This window comes from Cnephaeus nilssonii (genome assembly GCF_951640355.1).
Source record: "Cnephaeus nilssonii genome assembly, chromosome: 5".
NCBI classification, from domain to species: domain Eukaryota; kingdom Metazoa; phylum Chordata; class Mammalia; order Chiroptera; family Vespertilionidae; genus Cnephaeus; species Cnephaeus nilssonii.
Window position 1 is genome coordinate 84,725,471 of NC_137076.1, and position 19,485 is coordinate 84,744,955.

The following is a 19,485-nucleotide window of genomic DNA, read 5'->3' on the forward strand; positions in this document are numbered from 1 at the left end:
GCTTCCTTCTCTACAACTAAAAACGTACATTAACTCAGTCTTCAAAATAAGCCACGAGGCCCCCTGAAGGCAAAGCCGGCCCAAGTTTACTGACTATTTGCCCCGTTTTGTAATGAGATACTGGTAGGCCACGGCCATGCTGCTGGGATGTCAGGCTGACTCTAAAACTGGGAATTCTGGGAGCTCCAGGGATTGGAGGTGGTCTACATCAGGGCTTCTCTAACTTTTCTAGAGAGGGACCTGACTCCCACAGAGCCCCCAGCGTCTGGGGATGTCCTAATTGCCAGGTGCTTGTCTTGAGCGTATCTAATTGCTCTCCTCTGATATTCCCATTCTATTGAACTTAATATAATGCCTGCTAGGTACCAGGCAGCATTCTAAGCAGTGATCCAAGCAAAATGTCTCTTAAGTCCACTTTTTTCAAAACTATAAATCTATTCCAATTTTATATTCTACAAAGTTACATGTTGGTTTTGATGTAAAAATAATGTTTTCCCCACAAATCTTTGAGAGAAAAAAAAGTAATGCCTTAAAAGGAGCATTCGCCCATCTATCACGTGGCTTCACACATAACCTCACTGAGATGACCAGACATCCTCCAGGTACCAATACCCTGTTTTGAGATTACAGGTGATAACACCCCCCCAGGAAGAGGTTTCACAGGCAGATGGCTGAGGGGGTGGGGGTGTGAATAAATGCCTGGCTAATGCTTTGCTCTTCCCCCATTTTTCTCTACAAAATCCTTGACTGTAATAAGGCCCCAAGAAATGGTCCTTATAACACTTGACAGAAAAATTAACACCCAAGGAAACAAGTGACAATACTAACTTTTGACTTCACACTTACAAAGAGACAACTTTCTATACTGGACTAGTTCTAATTGTATTCTGATGTATAACTTAATCCAATTTAAAACTGTAATTTAAAAAGCATAGTCACCTAGAGTCTCAGATGTGACTAAGTTTTCCAAGGGCTTTGGATCCAATCACCAAGATACCAGCAGAAAAGCTGCATTGAACTTCTCTGCTCTATCTGTGGATATGTTCAGAAAAAAATGGGGAGGAACATGAACTGAGGGGCTCTAAACCTCCATGCAATATCCTCCAATTCTCTGAAATGTCATTTCAGACAATAAAGATGTCTTTATAGTCACTCTTACCATTTAATCAGTGACAGATATGACCTTGGTAGGTTTTTCCCCCTTTCTTTCTACCCATCCTTGCCCCATACCCTGTTTCCATTTACAATAACTATACTCTGGGGTAATTCGTTCATCCATCCAATTCTTTCTGGTTGCTTTTTGTAAATCTCCTGTCCTGAGACCAGGGGAATTTTTTTTTGTTTTTGGACTGATTGACAAGAGTGACTTGGGTTTTGATGAGACTGCTAACAAACACAAATAACAGGAGCTTCGTTCCAGAAAATAATTTCCCTCAACATCTCCAGAAACAGGCAATGCAGTCATTTCAAAGTCTGAACAATGGATGGACTTTTGAATTGAGGGAGACACCAAAATCCAAAATGGGAAAACGAAAACATACAACTGGGCCGTTAGCACTTTCTCATTTGTCATCAGATCTCAAAGTTCATCCTGGCACCAACACAGAGAATTAATGATTTCATCAGCAGCCTAAACAGATGGCAGGCACGAAATGGCTCTAACCTTCCCCGATAATGCTGGAGAATAGCCCCATGGAGTTTAATTTAACAGGATGGTGGCTGCTATTTCCTCTCGGTCGCCTGCTGCACAGCATGCCTGTCCAGATCTGGCTCAGAGACCTACCTCTTAAGGTCCAGCAGTACAGTGACTCAGGTTAACCCTTGCAGACAAGCAAGGTCTTGAGTTACTATGGGATCCTGTTTCTGCATGGAATTCTGTTCTAATAAACACTACCCAAACTTTTGATCATAAAGCTCATCAGGGCTGCCCATGGTAAGGGACTTCTAACATCTCTTTTCTTCTATTAGCATTGAAGAGACACTGAAGTACTTTCGTTGTTATTGTTGTTCATCCTCACCAGAAAATATTTTCCCATTGCTTTTCAGAGAGTGGAAGGGAGGGATGGAGGAAAGGAGGGAAGGAAGGTGAGAGGGAGAGAAACATCCATGTGAGAGAGAAAAACATCTTGATGTGAGACACCAGTTGCCTCTCACACATGTCCTGATCAGGGGGCGGGGAGTGAACCCACAACTCAGGTATGTTGACCAGGAATGGAACCTGAGACCCTTAGGTGTGCAGGCTGATGCTCTAACCACTTAGGCACACCAGCCAGGTTGGGAGCACATTTTTTTTCTTGGACAGTGAATGACAATTTTCTGAAAGGCTAGAGGCAAAACGTCAGAGAGGTCTTGTATTGCACACTCCTGCCTCCAGCTAGCTTCTTAACGGTTACCACTCATGGGAGAACAGACATTACTTCTGAAGTTGGTCAGAATCACTGCTCATGCCTTCAGGATCATCTAGGGAACTTGATGCAACCCTGATGCAGGGCTGCCACCTAGAATCTCTGGGGGTAGGACCTGAGCATCAGTATTTTTTAAAGCTCCCCCTGGGACTCCAGCAGGTGCCAATGGGCAGTCAGGTATGCAAGAAATACTTCATTTTACATTTATATACTTCATTTTAACTTTCATTATAAATTGTTTCAATAAGTTAACTTAATTTCTATTCGGAATCCCACTGCACCGGGTTTGTCATTCTCAGACCGCTACCTCTCTATCTACTTCAATCTCGCCAAGGCCCGTGTTAAGATTCTGGGGTTTGCAGGGTTAACTCAAAATAGTGAGCAGATCCCGCCCAGACATCAGGAAACACATGCTGACACTGCAGCCCTGAGTCCAGGATGTCCTGAGACCAGGCTGTAACAGCCAGGACAGTCTGAAAGCAAAAGATGTTTATGCCTGGATATCCAGTGTCCTGCAATCATTGCGTGCTGTGGAGCTGCTCTGTGGCTAGAGGAGGTAGTCTCATGCAGGCCAGCTCCACCCTTCAGTACATAAGGTGGGGCCTAAGGAGAACTGGCTATCTGCGGAAAGGTATGATGGGCCCCTCACTAATTCAGACGTTATCACCTACAACTATGCAATCTGCTAGTGAGGCTCTGGGGCCACCAAACTACACATTTTTGTCTTGATCTTTCCACTGTGCATCCTGTGCTGACTTTTTCCTGCATCTGTTAAATAAGCAATAATTGTTTGATTTACCCAAGAGGTAACAGTGCTTCACTATTTCCATTTCTTACTACAAAGATCCTTTCCTACTTCAGAGCCTGGTCTTACCATCAACTGGTGCCTACCATTGCCATCTATCAGTTTAATGCGGGTGCAAACCTTCTGGAAACCCACTGGATCAAGACTAAAAAGATAAATCCTGCCTTTCTCTTGCACACAGTAGGTGCTCAATAGTGCTGGCTAAACAAAGGACTTTACTCCTAAGGCACCCAGGAGTAAAGGCACCCATTTCCTTTCTAACAAAAGGAAGGTATCCATATGGCTTGGACAAGGCACAGAAACCCAAATACAGCCAAGGAAAAGGGGGACCTATGACAGGATAAAGGCAAATCCCACGGCAACAAAGTACAGAAAGCACAACTGCGCCTCAAAGGTCAACAGCGGCTGCGCTGTCTCTCCCTCTGTCCTTGGGGAGCCTGACTTCGTGCTGCTGTGTCCGTGCTGTGCTTCTTTCCTCTGCAGACCCCAGTCCTTTGCTCCTTTGGCACATGGCCCACTGGAGTCACCCAATACAAGTGACCTCCGCTTATTTCTGGGAGAAACTTTAAAGGCTCACCTTAGAGGAAGAGGACCCTAGCATACAGTTGGTATAACACCCTCATCTGGGGACACGGACCAGAAACAGGGTCATTAGGACAAATGATAAACACAAGCTCTGCTGAGTGATGTGATACCCCACGAAATGAGAATTCACACATAAATATGACTTGCAACACCTTTATTTCAGAATGACTGCAGGATCGAATTTCATAGGTGGACAACTAATTTATAGCTCCAATCACAACCATACTGAATCAAAAACACTTTATTATCCTTCACAAAATCTTGGCCTGAGAAATGTTCATTTGCATCTTAATCTAAGTTTCACATCATAGAACTGTACATATAAAAATACTAGCACGATTGGGGGACACAACAGATTAAAAATCAAGAGAAACCACTTGTAGCAACTTCTCACTCATGTTGCGGTCACAGGCCTGACATGGCAGCTGAGGATCAGGAAGTGAGTCAGAAGAAGGTAGTGGAGTCACTAAAATAATGTCACTAAGTCAATGCAGCAATGTTCATTCATGTAACTGCCAGAAACGCTCTCAAAGCCTCCTTCAGAGCCTGTCTACCATTACCTGACATGCAGTATGCAGTTCCATGGTTCCCCAACTCCCACACAGCACATGAGAGGAAAGTTCCTAGAGGCAGGCGGAGTGTGGGCAGAGAGTAATGATAAATAACAGTGAGAGAAAAGAAAAACTATAACATCTGCAGAACTCAGAGCAGGACCATTAGGGGCTTTAACAAAGCTAAAAAGGACCTGAAAGAATTCAGAACACAAATAATGACCCTGAAAAGATTTCATCGTCTTCAGTAGATTCTGGTTTGCAAAAGCAAGGAAGTGTATACTAACTTAAGAAATGGTTGCAATAAAGCCCCAAAGACAAGCAACTTTAAGGACAACCTTAAGTTGTCTAGACCATGCACCCCCACAATGTCTGATAAATGAGATCTTACCACACATATGCTACTTCTATAAGACAAATATAGCACCGGGTTTTTTTTTTAATCCATATATAATCGAAACCATAAAAACCTCTTCATGGTAAAAGCACCTCAATCATGTTGAGATAGCTTAAGTCAGCTTCTCTCTGCATAAGAACTTTATATTGTGTCCTGAGTGATCAAGTGTAATGACTACCAGGCCCAACGGTTGCAAAACCTTCTTAAATGATAAAAGATGCGAAGCCAAAAACACCTCTGCTAAAGCAGTGTTTCTCAACTGTCCTGGGGAACTTGTTTTAAAACACAGAACACCCCCCTCCCACCCCGCACGTTTTCACCCTCCACCCCCGCAAGGGTCCAAGGATTTCTGGGACAAGTGGAAGCCTAGGACTCACTGGAGTAAATCATCACCTTCAAGGGGAAGACTGACGAGGTCTGTGAATTTATCTTTTCCCACCCATGTTCCTAATGTGCCCAATAAGGCTGCATTCCTGGTTTTGACATTTCTTATACTAGACTACGGATTAAAAATATTAAATTAAATGTGGGCTTCTAAATGTTTCATCACAGGAAAAGGATTCTGACATATAATAAAAATGAACTCTAATAACAAGCCCTAATTAATTCTGTTAAAAGCATAAGATTTCTTAAGCCATAGATGTGAGGCCTGAAGCAATGGATGCCCATAGGAGACAAGAGGAGTGAGGGAAAGTGGCTGATACAAGTCCAGAGAGTTCTGGGGAAATGGGAGGGAGATACATCTACTAAAAACCAGGCTTGGAGGAGTGACAGAAGGCAGCTTACATCCAGAATAGGGAGATGCAAATATTCAACATTGGCTGGAATGTTTAGGCTGGTCCTTTATACTCTTGAAGCGGAGTCTGGAAACTACTAGCAAACATGTTTTGTTTGGCCAGCACAGTGTTTTAAACAATTCTGAATTTGTCACCAACATGTAAAAATCAGATTTCTTTTTTTTTCCTTAAGTCTCTCTTTTTCTGGAAGATTGAAAATTGGAAGAACGAGACAAATCAGCCACATGGCAACACTGTGCTGGAGCCGGGCAGCTGCTGATCACCTTCCTCCAGGCGCATGCTCGCGGGGTCTCCCCAGTGGCCGCCAGCCTGCTTCACTCATCAGATCACCTGCCGGACCTGCTGCAGGCATTTGCACTGGCCACCCCAGCTTCAAGGAATTCAGGCAAAAATTCAGCCTCTCTGTGCTTCATTATTTCCATTTCTTACTACAAAGATCCTTTCCTACTTCAGAGGTGGTAAGAAAGAAATCAGATGTCTGCAAATCAGCATAGTGTTCTCATCCTTAGCTGCTCATTCGAATCAACTAGAGAGCTTTAAAAAACACTGATGCTTGGGTTCTGCCCAGAGACTCTGATTTATTGGTCGGGGGTGTAACCAGGGCGTCAGGACTGCACAACGCTCCCCCGGTGAGACTAATGGACAGCCAAGGTTGAGAACTCCTGCCTTCAAAGGATGCAAGATGTTGAGTATAAAGGGTTAACTTTATTTCAATGTCAATCTTCAAATACAAATTTCTTGCCTCTCACCTCTGTGATAATTCACATCACCTCTTATTTTTGGAAGTGGGCAATTATTACAAAGGCCTACAAAATGCCATTTACAAAATGGAAAAGGAGGTCAAAGTGTGTTCTGGTTTCTACCCCTCATTTTCCTTCAAACACAATTAGAGAATAAAACACTAAGGAAACGAGAAGAAATTATCCCGAGACAAAACTTAGGCAGCACAAATAGTTCAAATATAATAAGATGAGGCTCACAGTGGCAGGCTTGTATAAAAAGAAAAATACAATTGCTTTGAAATTCATCAGTGAACTAAGTAGGAAATATTTCAAATATTAAAAAAAATAAAACAATTTCCCCACAACTTTCCACTAATGGACCAATTTTTATGTTAAGATGAATTCCAAATTTTGCCTCTTTTCAAGCGTTCAGTTAGTAGTATCCATTTATAGTTTGGCTTCCAATCATGGAAAATGCAAACTACTGTAATCTAATTTTCAAACAGTAATACTACTTTACATTACATTTGAAAAGTACATTTTCTAAATAGTTTCGCATAATAAAAATGGCTTCTATTTAATAGACTTCTCCTATGTACCAGGAATGCTAGGCACTTCATAGATATGTGATCCAAATTGGTCCAACAACTTCACAAAGTTAATTCTATCATCCCATTTTACAAATTTTAAAAAATTGGGCTTCATAAAGGTTTAAAATTGTGTTCTAGTGAGCTGGTGCGTGGTAGCGCTTGGAATCCAACCAAGGTCTATCTCTCTGACTCCCAAACCCGTACTTTTCACACTAAATACCTTGTTTAATCATCACAACCCACAGGTAGTAAGTAGTAAGATCTATGTCCGATTATCCTCACTTGCCCAGTGAAAACAGAGAGGTTATGGCTGCTCCACATCTCAGAATGAACTAGTAGGAGCCAAGATTATGCACATATAACCTCCCCATTCTCCATCCAATGTTTTTTCAGCGAACCAAACCACAGCTCACATGTTACATTATAAAAGCGATAATGATGGCAATTATGTAGTACTTATGGGTCTAAATCCAATGCTCCCGATTTCTGAGAATCTTCATCATAGCTATAGATGTACCTTCACTTCAACTAGGTCTGGTACATTCCTGTCTGTTCCAGGCCACCTGTGAATCAGGTATCAGGTTCGATTCCTTTATTTGTCCCAGAATCCTCTCATGAATCCTATGGGCAATGATGCAGATCACATAAAAGCACAAACACCAGTGTCCAAGCCTGTCCCTGGCTACCCAAACCCATCACCAGGCAATCAGCAGGACATCCTCAAGAAGGGCAACATCATCTTCTATGGGTTTTCCCTTTATTTGTAAAATCGTGAAGAGTCTATGCCATAAAAATCCAGCTAGAAGGACTTATCTCCATGAGTGCCACTATTGAGGCTGGCTCCCAGGGAGGTGTGTCATTTCAGGTCCTGGCAGGCAAGTCTCCTCTTCTTCAAGCTGCCGATACCGCATCCTTAAACCTGCATTTCGAAAATTGAGTCTTGGATATGTTGTGTCCGAGAAGTGATTCTCGAGCAAAAGTAGACACAACACAGCTCCCCTGCAAGAGAAAGCAAACAGGCTTTATCACCTCATAAACATGTCTCACCAATCAATACTTACTTGCCCTCTTTTCTGAAGCAACTCTTACACGAGTCACTTGAGTTCTATTACTACGGGTAATTTTCGAAGAAATTGCATTTCTGCCTCCTAATGATCTTGCAACAGAGCAAGCACCTCATTTTATTAAGTCCAACCACCTAAAGGAGCTAGTTCAAAGATATAGCTGAAACTGAGGTCTTAATCATTCCGATGCGAAAGAATTCTGCTATGTTATTGAACCTCACCATGCCCGGTCTCCCAACTGCCAGAGGCAAGAACAAACATATGTCATGGCTATTTGTTTTATTCAAAAATGACAGGAAATCAAAAATCTATCCAATGGACGTGTCAGCAGCAGCACCACAAGCATATTGGTTAGTGAGATTTATGAACCTCCAGTTTGGCTCTTGAGAAAAATCACCTGCTAAGCTTTCTAACTGCCCAACGCCCACTTGAACATATAGGCCAGAGGGCGCTGGGGAGTATCTTCAGGGCTAGGTACCACACACAATGTAGTCATATTCTATGTGAATGTAAATTATGAACAAAACTTTTGACAAAGAAAGACAAATACCATATGATTTACTTATATGTAGAATCCAAGAACAAAATAAATGAACAAACAAAACAGAAACAGGCTTGTAAAGTGTGCAAATTTGAAATGTGGCATCATATAGAAATATTAAATAACTAGAGGCCCGGTGCATGAAATTCATGCACGGGGTGGGGTGGGGTCCCTCAGCCCGGCCTGCACCCTCTCCAATCCAGGACCCCTCAGGGGATGGGGCCTAAACTGGCAGTTGGACATCCCCTTCGCAATCTGGGACCATTGGCTCCTAACTGCTCACCTGCCTGCCTTCCTGATCACCCCTAACCATTCTGCCTGCCTGCCTGATTGCCCCTAACCGCCTCTGCCTGCCTGCCTAATGCCCCTTACTGTTCCCCTGCTGGCCTGATCACCCCTAACTGCTCTCCCCTGCTGGCCTGATCGCCCCTAACCACTCTCCCCTGCCAGCCTGATCACCCCTGACCACCTCTGCCTTGGCCCTGCCACTGTGGCTTTGTCCGGAAGGATATCCGGAAGACGTCCAGTCTATCTGGTCTAATTAGCATATTACCCTTTTATTAGTATAGATATCTCCTTACCATGTAGAAATATAAAAATAATGTCTCCTTATGTATATTTGTGCAAACTCCACAGAATGTTTTTAATAAAAAGTAAAAATTGCAAAAGTTCAAAGCTGGTAAATGAAGCACATGGCCACAGCACCTACCACGGCCACATCACAGCACCACGTTACTTGCCACACGGATGCCTATACACCTATGCTACTATGCATGTACCTTGGAACTTTATAAGCAATTTTAATGATTGCTGTAGCCGGTATGTTAACTTCACTGTTGTGTTCACTTTAATGTTTTTTTATGTCTTAAAATAACATCACCCAAGTGGTGATGTCGGAGCTAATGTAGAAAACACAAACTGTCACATTATTAACTTTGGAACAGAGGAAAGATGTGATCAAATGCTACATTTTAAAAAAGGCCAAACCACCACCATAAGGTGACCTGATGTTAATTTAGGAGAGGGCATGCTCTAACCCAGGGGACAGAAACCTTTCCTTAAAAGACCAGATAGAAAATATTTTAGGCTTTGCAGTGTGTAAGATGTCTGTCACAGCAATTCACTCTGCAGTTATAGCGAGAACACAGCCGGGAACATAGCTGCATGCCAATAAAACTTTATTTGCAAAAGCAAACAGGCTGGATTTGGCCTGTGAGCTATAGTTGGTTGATCCCTGCTCTATAGCTACAGAACTCATTCTTCACACCTTTTCTATTGATGTGGCAATTTACTGCTCATAAAATCAGTAGTTCCCCCATTTAAACCACTCTCACACTTTCTATAAGCTAATTTTGAGAAAACCAAGAGTTCCATTAAAACAACCGCATTTCAAGTTTGCAAAAACTTTGTAGAAATAGTCAAGAAAATGGGGTTAAAAACAGAAAACAATAAGCAGCCAACAACACTGCAGCACATCAGAGCCTCAAAATGTCCTATCTCATGCTTTTGGTGATACTGTCAAAACTCACCAAACTGTGCACTTAAAATTGGTCAACTTAGTTTTACAGAGATAATAATTCAATGAAGCTGACTTTGAAAAAAGCTTAAAGCCTAGCAATAGTCTCTAATTTGTAGTAACTGTGAATGTAATTGTGGATTTATGTGAGAAGGTTATAGTATCTCTTACTTTACATTTGCTCCTCTGAGAATCATGAATAATGAGAGTTTGAATTATGTAAATCCTTCAGGAACTCCACTTCATTAAGTGCATTAAGTTTTAACTGTCCTGCACTGAACTCCTGGTGGTATCCAGACCTCAACCACTTCCCTTAAGAGAGGAAAATAAGTTACTTTTCAGAAACACTACAAAGTCCTGAGTTCACACTTAGCTCTCAAAACAAAAACAAACAACAACAAAAATAGGTAATTTAAGACAAACAGGTAATGCTTGCTTAATTTCCTCATTTGCACTAGCAACACTTTAAATCAGCAGCCGCCAACCTTTGGACCTCACAGACCACCAGTTGGCGACTGCTACTTTAAATAAAAAATACAAGTTGGTGTGAGTCTTGGCTCCAGTGTGGAGCCAGTCAACATTCAAGCAGGAAAAAAAGAAAAGGCAAGAGGCTGGGATACTAGTAAAGCCACACACAGTCATTTCTCTGATTAATCTAAAATCGATGGAATACATGACAACAGTATGGAATTCCAGCTAATAAATAGCTTTCTCAGAGCCCCTTCAATCTGTCTCCATTCAGAGATGCAAACTCATTTAAGCAATGTTTCCCTGGCCCAGCAGCAGCAGCAGCACTGCCTAGAAACTTGTTAGAAATAACTTTTCAGGTTCCACCCAGACCTACTGAATCAGAAACTCTGGGGGTGGACCCATCGAGCCATGTTTCAAAAAATCCTCCAGATGATTCTGATATTCACTCAAGTTTCAAAATCACCAATTTAAAGTTTGAAAACCAAGATATACTCGTCCCTCATTCTCTTATCTAGCACGGAGCTGACGTCTCATCCCACTCTCCTGGGTAAGACAGAATCTGTGCCCGAGTGCACAAACTCTGGAGGGGCTTAGTGAGCTTCACAAAAAAAGTCAGCCTGAAAACACAGGGCGACAATCTTCTTACAAGTTTCCAAAGAACAGAGTGGATATGGGAGCACACAATATTCAGATTCCATTCCAACATTTTTTGAGCACCTGCCGTGCACCCACCATGCCTGTGCTACAGGAAATGATCTTGTTTCCCCTTTCCAGGAATAAATAAATCTATTAATATGTGTTACGTATACATGAAGTCAAGCCTGCAAACAAGCAGAAACACTTTATAATTCTCAAATTCCCATGCATAGGTGTGACCAGTATGCTCTGAATGCCGAGATACTTGCACATAAATGCTCCTTTTGCTTCTTCTTTGGTTAATTCATCTCAGGCTTTATCATATGGAATACCAGGTTGCTCATACCAAACCATGTGTGCTACAGTTTTAAGCCAACATAAGGAAATTTAAGATAATTTTGAAATACCCAAGACAATGTTTGCACTGCTTAAAGGTCTTACCTTCTCTCAGATGTTAAAAATCGAAGTCCATGAAATGTCATTACATGCAAATCCACTATACTCATTTATTTTAGGCTTTGATTCTCTCTTAAATAACTTTTTTATTCCCTTTCCACTATGAAGGCCATCCTCCTTGATGTAGACAATAAAATCTCAAGGCGAAAAATGTAAGTAATTCTGAAATCCCCCTTCTATCTGTTAACCCTACATTATTTGCCCTAAACTAGAAGGGGCATGTGCTCCTGCAAAAGTGCTCTTTATTCCATCCTGTGTCTGTGACAGACATTGCTAATCAGTCAACACACTCTGCCCCAGAGCTTGAGAATTATTTTCAAGGCCTCAGAGTCCTTCTCCATAGCATTTCAGACAGCCATCCCCAATTGATGACTGGTAAAATATATTTATTTCACTGGCCAGTCAAGATGTCCCTTTCCGAAACTCTAAATCCCTCCTTTCCTTGTTCTCAGAATAAAATTAAAGCTTCCGCTTATGCTGAGCTCCAGTCTCTACAAATCTATGCCACCTTGAGAGTGGTCATCATGTTGGATTGCGCTGAGCAGTTTAAACAATTTGAGTGCAGTTGTAACCCAGCACATAGTACAAAAGTGCTCTGAAAATCAAAGAACCAAGTAAATAAAGATACAGAACAGATAATGAAACACCTGTGAGACCATCCCCTGTGCATACAACCGGGAAATGTACAGCATGAATCACCCAAGGAGGCAGATGCATACATAACACCAGGCTTATAAGCATGAACACATGGCCTGAGTAACCAACTCTGGTTTGGCTTTTGGTACTCACTGATGGTTCTTTACTCGGCTGAGGGGGCACCACACTGCTCCTTCAGCAGCGTCTCCATTATTCTAATTCCCTGTAGAGAGAAGAAAGAAAAATCAAAATGTCACATTTCACAGACAAGAGCTTTTATATTGAACACAACCCTCCCCTTCAAGGAATCCAAGTCATGGCCCTATATTCATTTCCGAAAAGTAGGCTCACAGTCACGCTGTGCATTTTTCTAATCTGTTCACCAATTTCATATACATTATCTCCATGTGTGCTCAGAACTACTCAGGGAAGTAGGGAGTTTAGGATCTCCATTTTAAACATAAGAAGACAGTCCAGAGAAGTTAACTTCTTAAAAGTGGCCCAGCTACTACGTGGCATTGCCAGAGCTAGAATAATAATGGCAAATGTTACTATTAATTGAATACTCACAAAGGTTCTACATTCACTGCTAAGGTTTTATGTGCATTATCCTGGGTAGTGGGTGCTGGGTGCACTGAGGACATCCGCTCAGGCATTCAGGCATCCCCCCCCCCCGCCCCCGCCCAGCCCCACCATCTGCCAGCACTGTCGGCTGCTGATGGCACGCAGCCACCCTCTCAGCCAAAGGGCTGCCTTCCCTGAGATCATGTCCCCTCTCCAGGGACAGCCCACATCCAATGACTGGTGGATACAGGGGTCTAAAGGCCTGGCCCCCTTCCCTCAATTCGGGACAACTCTGAGGAGCATCCTATCTCCAGCTCCCCATGGGATCAGCTGAGACCTTCACTGCAACTGTGCCACAGTTCGATGTCACCTGCGGCCTAATCCTGCTTTCCTCACAAGTTGCCCCTAACGTCCTCTTGGATAACCCTCTGCACCCAGATCTCCATCACTCAGTGTGTCCTGACAGCTGACCTAGGACACCTTGTTTAATACACACAAAACTCTGAACAAGTACCATTCTTAGCCCATCTTGCTGGTGAGGCAACAGAAACTCAAAGAGGTTTAAGTAATTTGCCCAAAGTTACACAGCTATTAAGTAATAGAGCAGGAAAGAACACAGGCATTCTCCTCTGTTTCAGGGGCCCCCTCCTAACCTTCTCACAATGCTCACTCCACTACTGTACATTTCAACTGCCTACCCACCCACCTCAGCCAGTCAAGTCCCCTGGAGGAAACAGGAAAGCAGATATTCCCTCTTTCTTCCTTCTAGGACAAGTTCTGAAGACCAGAAGATAAATCGTCAGATGGGCAGACAGGATTATGATATAATTATGGGCTAGGGTCTTAAGGAAGTCAAAGCTGGATCCAGGGACATGGAATACAGTTCTCAGGGACTGGAAAATAGTTTAGAGAGAATACTAATGATCAAAGCTAATTTAAAATACAGGTTCCTGCCCAGCTGGTATAGCTCAGTGAATTGAGCATAGTCCCATGCACCAAGAGATCACCAGTTTGATTCCCAGTCAGGGCACATGCCTGCCTGGGTTGCAGACTCAATTCCCAGCAGGGGGGCATGCAGGAGGCAGCCGATCGATGTTTCTATCTATCTCTAAAAAATTAATAAAAACATATTTAAAATACAGGTTCCCAGCCCTTCACAAGATGACTTTGATTTAATGGGAATGTAAGTAACAACTGCCCTGATGATTCTCAGAGGGACTACAAGAGAAAAGAAGTGGCTTCCTATTTGGGGTTTATTCTGAGCCATGGGAGAGGGATGCATCTCCAGAGAAGACAATAAAACATCATATTTAGTACCAAAGTACATTCGGCAAAATGTAACATTTCTGTAAACAATTCAGAAGGTCCTCCAGATTCTGGCTGGTCATCACCACACGTATTATCACTGTCTTGGAAGGAAGAAGCATTAATTAAAAGGTCTTGGCAGAATGCTAAGGAGCATAGAGTGTTGGGTAAACAAAGCAGCAAACGGTAGGATCAGGGGCACTGCCATCAGTCAGGACACCTGGGTCACTGTCTGCCAATTATTCTCCTGGGCTGGTCACCTTTCCCAGGAAGTAACTTAAACCATAGCGCTCAGGGAACAGCAAGGCTGACTAGACAGTACTATCCACACCCAGCTGCTCGCAGGAATTCCTAAGAACCCACAAATACAAATAGTGATGCCCAAGTCCAATCCAGACGGACTCAGCCACAACTCCCAGTGTTGGGGCCTGGAATCTGTAGATTTATATATAACACACCGCACCTAGTTCTAAAACACAACGAGTCCATTCACTAGCATTTATAAATGGCAGCTTGACATCACTTCCAAGATCCCTTTCAACTCTGCCGGTCTGGAAATTGATGAGATTCATGTCTGAAGATACAGTATATACAACAATCTTATACTTGAGGGCTCCTCTCCTTTTAAAGACCTAGGGGGGAAAGGAGAGGGATGGGGCAGGTGGTGAAACAACCCCGGGAATGAAATTTAATCTCAGCCCTGAGTTTTCTCCTTTCTTCTCTCATTCATTTAAGAGATCCAGCCAGCAAATATTTATTGTGCACCTTCTATGTGCACTGGCAAGAAATGGTGAGCAAACAGGACAAAGTCCCTGTATCATCTCGTCTAGCAGATTTTCCTCCCCATTTTCCTTTGTTGTTGTTTCAACAAACCCCTGGACAATAACTGAATGTCTTTCTTCTATTTTCAAGAAGATGAGAAACAGACACGTTAATTCTGCTTCAAGCTTCTTTCTGCAGAGTGGGCACCTAAATCAAGACATTATGTCTTTAAAACCAGAAAAGCACACTCCTTCCTTAGGAAGCAAGCTCTGTGAACTCTCCCCATCCGTCTAAATTAGGAACCCACCACTTACAGAGAGGAACACTAATTGACATAAGTGAAGACTTTGAGGTTTGCCTGGGGAATTGAAAGACGTTATTTATTGAATCAATTATGTTCACAGTGCGACAGTTGACTTTTCTTCCCCTTTTTCTCCCCTCTCTCATACCACTTCAATATTTTTAAGCAGAACAGCTTGAAATAGAAGGTGGAAATGGGAGGAGAGAGAGAGAGAGAGAGAGAGAGAGAGAGAGAGAGAGAGAGAGAGAGAGATCTATAAAGTGAATTTAAAAAACAAAAAAAAGAAAAAGTCAAGGCGTTGGTGGTATAGTGGTGAGCATAGCTGCCTTCCGGAAAAAAAAAAAAAAAAAGTCCTACCAGTGAGGCCAAACCATTATTTAGTATCTCTGTTTGGTAAAGAAAGACCAAATCAAAGCCCAATCAATACAGTCCTTTCAAATAAGGTTCCAATGCTTGAACTCAACCCCCAGGAAATGGGACTTAAAGGGACTAAATTTGCACCACTTATCACACAATGATGCCTGAAATGCAGAACAAACATTAAGTGGACACACCTTTACAGACTTGGCTTAAAAGCTTTTTGAACTGACAAACCATGAACCAGTTTCATTTTATTATGTGATGAAGAAAAGGCATAGGGTGGGTCCACCTTATTCAAGTTGCATGCTCTAGAAGAACAATGCCTGGTACATAGAAGGCATGCAGTAAATGTCTACTGAATGAATGAATCTATCAGTCAACCCATCAATCATCAGCTTACAGGTCTACTGCATTAGATAATGAAGTGCTCAGAGACAGGGAACAGAAGTGACTTACTTACATTTCTATCCTTACTGTGTAGTGCAGAATCTGGCACAAATAGGTGCTCAAAGCTGATAGATTGTAAAACTAGTCAATGGACTGCTTTTGAATGCCAGGTTGATAAATTTGAATTTGGGAATTTCAGTGCGTCTGCCCAGTAGTTACCATTCTTGAAAGTGTGGTTGAAAAGGTCAGGATATGAAGGGTTGCCATAGGGAATGAAAGAACAAAACAAGGAAAGAATAAAGAATGAAAGATAAAAATAAAGGAATGATGTGGAAACACTAACAGCGAGGTGGGACTTAAAATGAGCTCTGAAGAATCTGGGTTAGTCAGGAGGAGCTTAGAAAGGGGGTCATTTCAGATGCTGAAGTTTACATGATAAGACCATGCACCTTTTGATAAAAAGATTTGCAACAAGTTTACTTTAAAAATCTCACTTCCGCTTTTGATTCTATTTTTTTCCTTTATTGTTGATATATTACAGATGTCCCTTTTGTTTGTTTGCTTGCTTGTTTTTCCCATTGACCTCCCCTCCACCCACACCCACCATTCTAATATTTTTTATTAAGTTGGCTTACATAAAACTGTCTTCAAATATTTTCAGTTATATATAAACTAGAGGCCCGGTGCATGAAATTCGTGCACGGGAGGGAGGGGGTGTCCCTCAGCCCAGCCTGCACCCTCTCCAATCTGGGACCCCTTGAAGGATGTCCAACTGCCCGTTTAAGCCCGATCCCAGTCGGATCGGGCTTAAACGGGCAGTCGGACATCCCTCACAATCCAGGACTGCTGGCTCCCAACTGCTCGCCTGCCTGCCTTCCCGATTGCCCCTAACCGCTTCTGCCTGCCAGCCTGATCACACCCTAACCACTCCCCTGCCAGCCTGACTGATGCCTAACTGCTCCCCTGCCAGCCTATTTGCCCCTAACTGCCCTCCCCTGCAGGCCTGGTCACCCCTAACTGCCCTCCCTTGCAGGCCTGGTCACTCCTAACTGCCCTCCCTTGCAGGCCTGGTCACCCCTAACTGCCCTCCCCTGCAGGCCTGGTTCCCCCCAACTGCTCTCCCCTGCAGGCCTGGGTCCCCCGCAACTGCCCTTTCCTGTAGGCCTGGTCCCTCCCAACTGCCCTCCCCTGCTGGCCTGATCGCCCACAATTGTCTTCTCTTACAGGTCTGGTCCCTCCCAACTGCCCTCCGCTGCTGGCCATCTTGTGGTGGCCATCTTATGTCCACATGGGGGCAGGATCTTTGACCACATGAGGGTAGCCATCTTGTGTGTTGGAGTGATGGTCAATCTGCATATTACTCTTTTATTAGATAGGATTATTAGATAGGATAGAGGTCTGGTGCATGGGTGGGGGCCATCTTGTTTGCCCTGAATGGTGTCCCGAATCAGGGTGGGGGTTCCGTTGGGGCGTGGGGCAGCCTGGGCGAGAGGCCTGTGGTGTTTTGCAGGCTGGCCAGGCCCCCCGGCGACCCAAGCAGAGGCCCTGGTATCTGGGATTCATGTATCTTCTACAATTGAAACTTTGTAGCCTGGAGTGGAGCCAAGCCTACTGCTTGCTCAGTGGCTGCAGCCATTTCTGTTGGAATTTATTTACCTTCTATAATTGAAACTTTGTAGCCTTAAGCAGAGGCCTGGGCCGGCAAGGGCAGGTGGAAAGCTTGGCTTCCTCCATTGCTGGGGAAACCCAAGCCTCCCTCCTGCTCTCCGTAGCCTGAGCCATCTTGGTTGGGTTTATTTGCATATTCGCTCCTGATTGGCTAGTGGGCATGGCTGGTGGGCGTGGGTGGTGCTGTAGCGGAGGTACGGTCAATTTGCATATTACTCTTTTATTAGATAGAACTAGAGGCTCAGCACACAATTAAATTGTGTGCATGTAGGGTCCCTTAGACCTAACCTGCCATCAGGGCCATGTCCGCCCCCCACAATGCCTCGCACACTCCGTGGATGCTCCTCCCCACCTGCCATGAGAGCCGCTGCTTGTTTGGTCATGACACCATTATGGTGTCACGACCACAGGCCTTTTATGATATAAATAAAAGGTAGAATAAGAATATGCCACTGCCCTGCTTCGACAGTCTAATAGTATCCATTGCTTTTATAATAAAATCCACACTCTATCATGGCTATCAGGCTCTGAATGACCAGCTTCCAGCCCACCTCAACTACAGCTCCCTCCATTCTCCCCTCACCACTCAACATTCACAGGCCTGCTGTCTCTTCATAGGACATGCTCAGGTCCTTCCTTCTGTTTATTTGTTTCTTATCGCCCCTTTACCCTCTTCTACTTCCCCACCCCCCTTTCCCTCTGGTAATCACCATACTGTGGTTGTCTGTCTACCCTGAGATCCTTTCTTGTTTACTCACTGTTCCCTTTGTTTCCAGCAGGCACATAACCAGACCTTCAGTGGCTGGCTAGCTCCTGGCAATATTCAGACCTCAACTCACCTCCTCAGAGACTCCCCTGATGACCCAAGCTAAGTCAGCTGCCTTTATTACTGTCTTTACAGCATTTGTCACTATAAATAATTGTCCTTTTTAAATATTTTATACTGTCTTGTCCTCCCTCCCCCAATAGAATGTAAGCTCCCTGAGATGGAGAGAGACCTAGAGGGAGGGATCTGCATCCAGTTTTTTTAGAGAAACACTACTCAGATTCTCCAGGAAGAGATCTTTTGCCTCAATAAAGCACCTTTTAATCTAATGCTGCCCAGCTCTTTCTAAGAATTCCTCATCTATGAAACAGTACTAATAATTAAAATTCACCGGCACGTACTGGCAAGCACTGTGCTGAGCGCTTTACCTGCATTGGCTTATTTTAACCTCCTATCTGCCTTAAAGAATTATTATCTTTTTTGGGGGGTGGGGCGGGGATGAGAACAGAAGCTCAGAGAAATTAAGCATCCAGACAAAAATCACGTGATCACTAAGAAGCAAAACTTTGATTCCACCCGAGGCTATCAGGATGAGAGTCCAGGATCCAGGATCTTGCAACACTAGGGGGTGGAGTTCTCAATGGAACTGTGGATGTGAAAATGCCTATCATAATAGTGACTACATAGCAAGAGCTATTCTTCCCTTTCCTATTGACTATGTTCAAAAAACCTGATATATAAATCAGATTTTAGTCCTCCTGCATGATTCTGAATATGTGAATCAATATTTAATCACATCTACAAATTATTTTAAATACAATACTTTTCAAGTAGGAATATCCTGACAGAATGTATGACTTCAATATAATTTTCCCAAACTGGCTAATAAACTCTTGAGTAAGATTCATTTTTATTTTGATAAGGAACCTAAAATCTTTAGGTGTAACTGCAGAACGTTAAACTAATACAATAATTTAGATGTCTTTGCTTCACATTATAAAGCTTCCTCTCTCCTTATGAATATTTAATCTCAATTTGTAATGGAAAAGAATATATCACCAAGTAATAAAATCTAAAAATTGGAGATGACATTATATTATTTTAGTCCAGATAGAAAACTCTCAGCAAAGGATCAAAAGTGGCCCATCTGGTTTATAAAGTTCTCCTGGCATCAAATATCAGAATGAAAGATTACAAAGC

The 19,485-nt window shown here is 43.1% G+C and overlaps 1 protein-coding gene across 1 annotated transcript in view; it reads right to left on the reverse strand.

Moving 5' to 3' along the window:
* Positions 1-3,934: 3,934 nt before the first annotated feature.
* The window catches only part of PRELID2 (PRELI domain containing 2), a 64,695-nt gene continuing 49,144 nt past the window's right edge, over positions 3,935-19,485 (reverse strand). Inside the window, exons 6-7 of the mRNA XM_079772534.1 lie at positions 12,326-12,395; positions 3,935-7,851 (exon numbers count right to left, since the gene is read on the reverse strand). Coding sequence (XP_079628660.1) covers positions 12,336-12,395 — 60 coding nt within the window. The 3' untranslated portion in view covers positions 3,935-7,851; positions 12,326-12,335. The remainder of the gene's footprint in view (positions 7,852-12,325; positions 12,396-19,485) is intronic.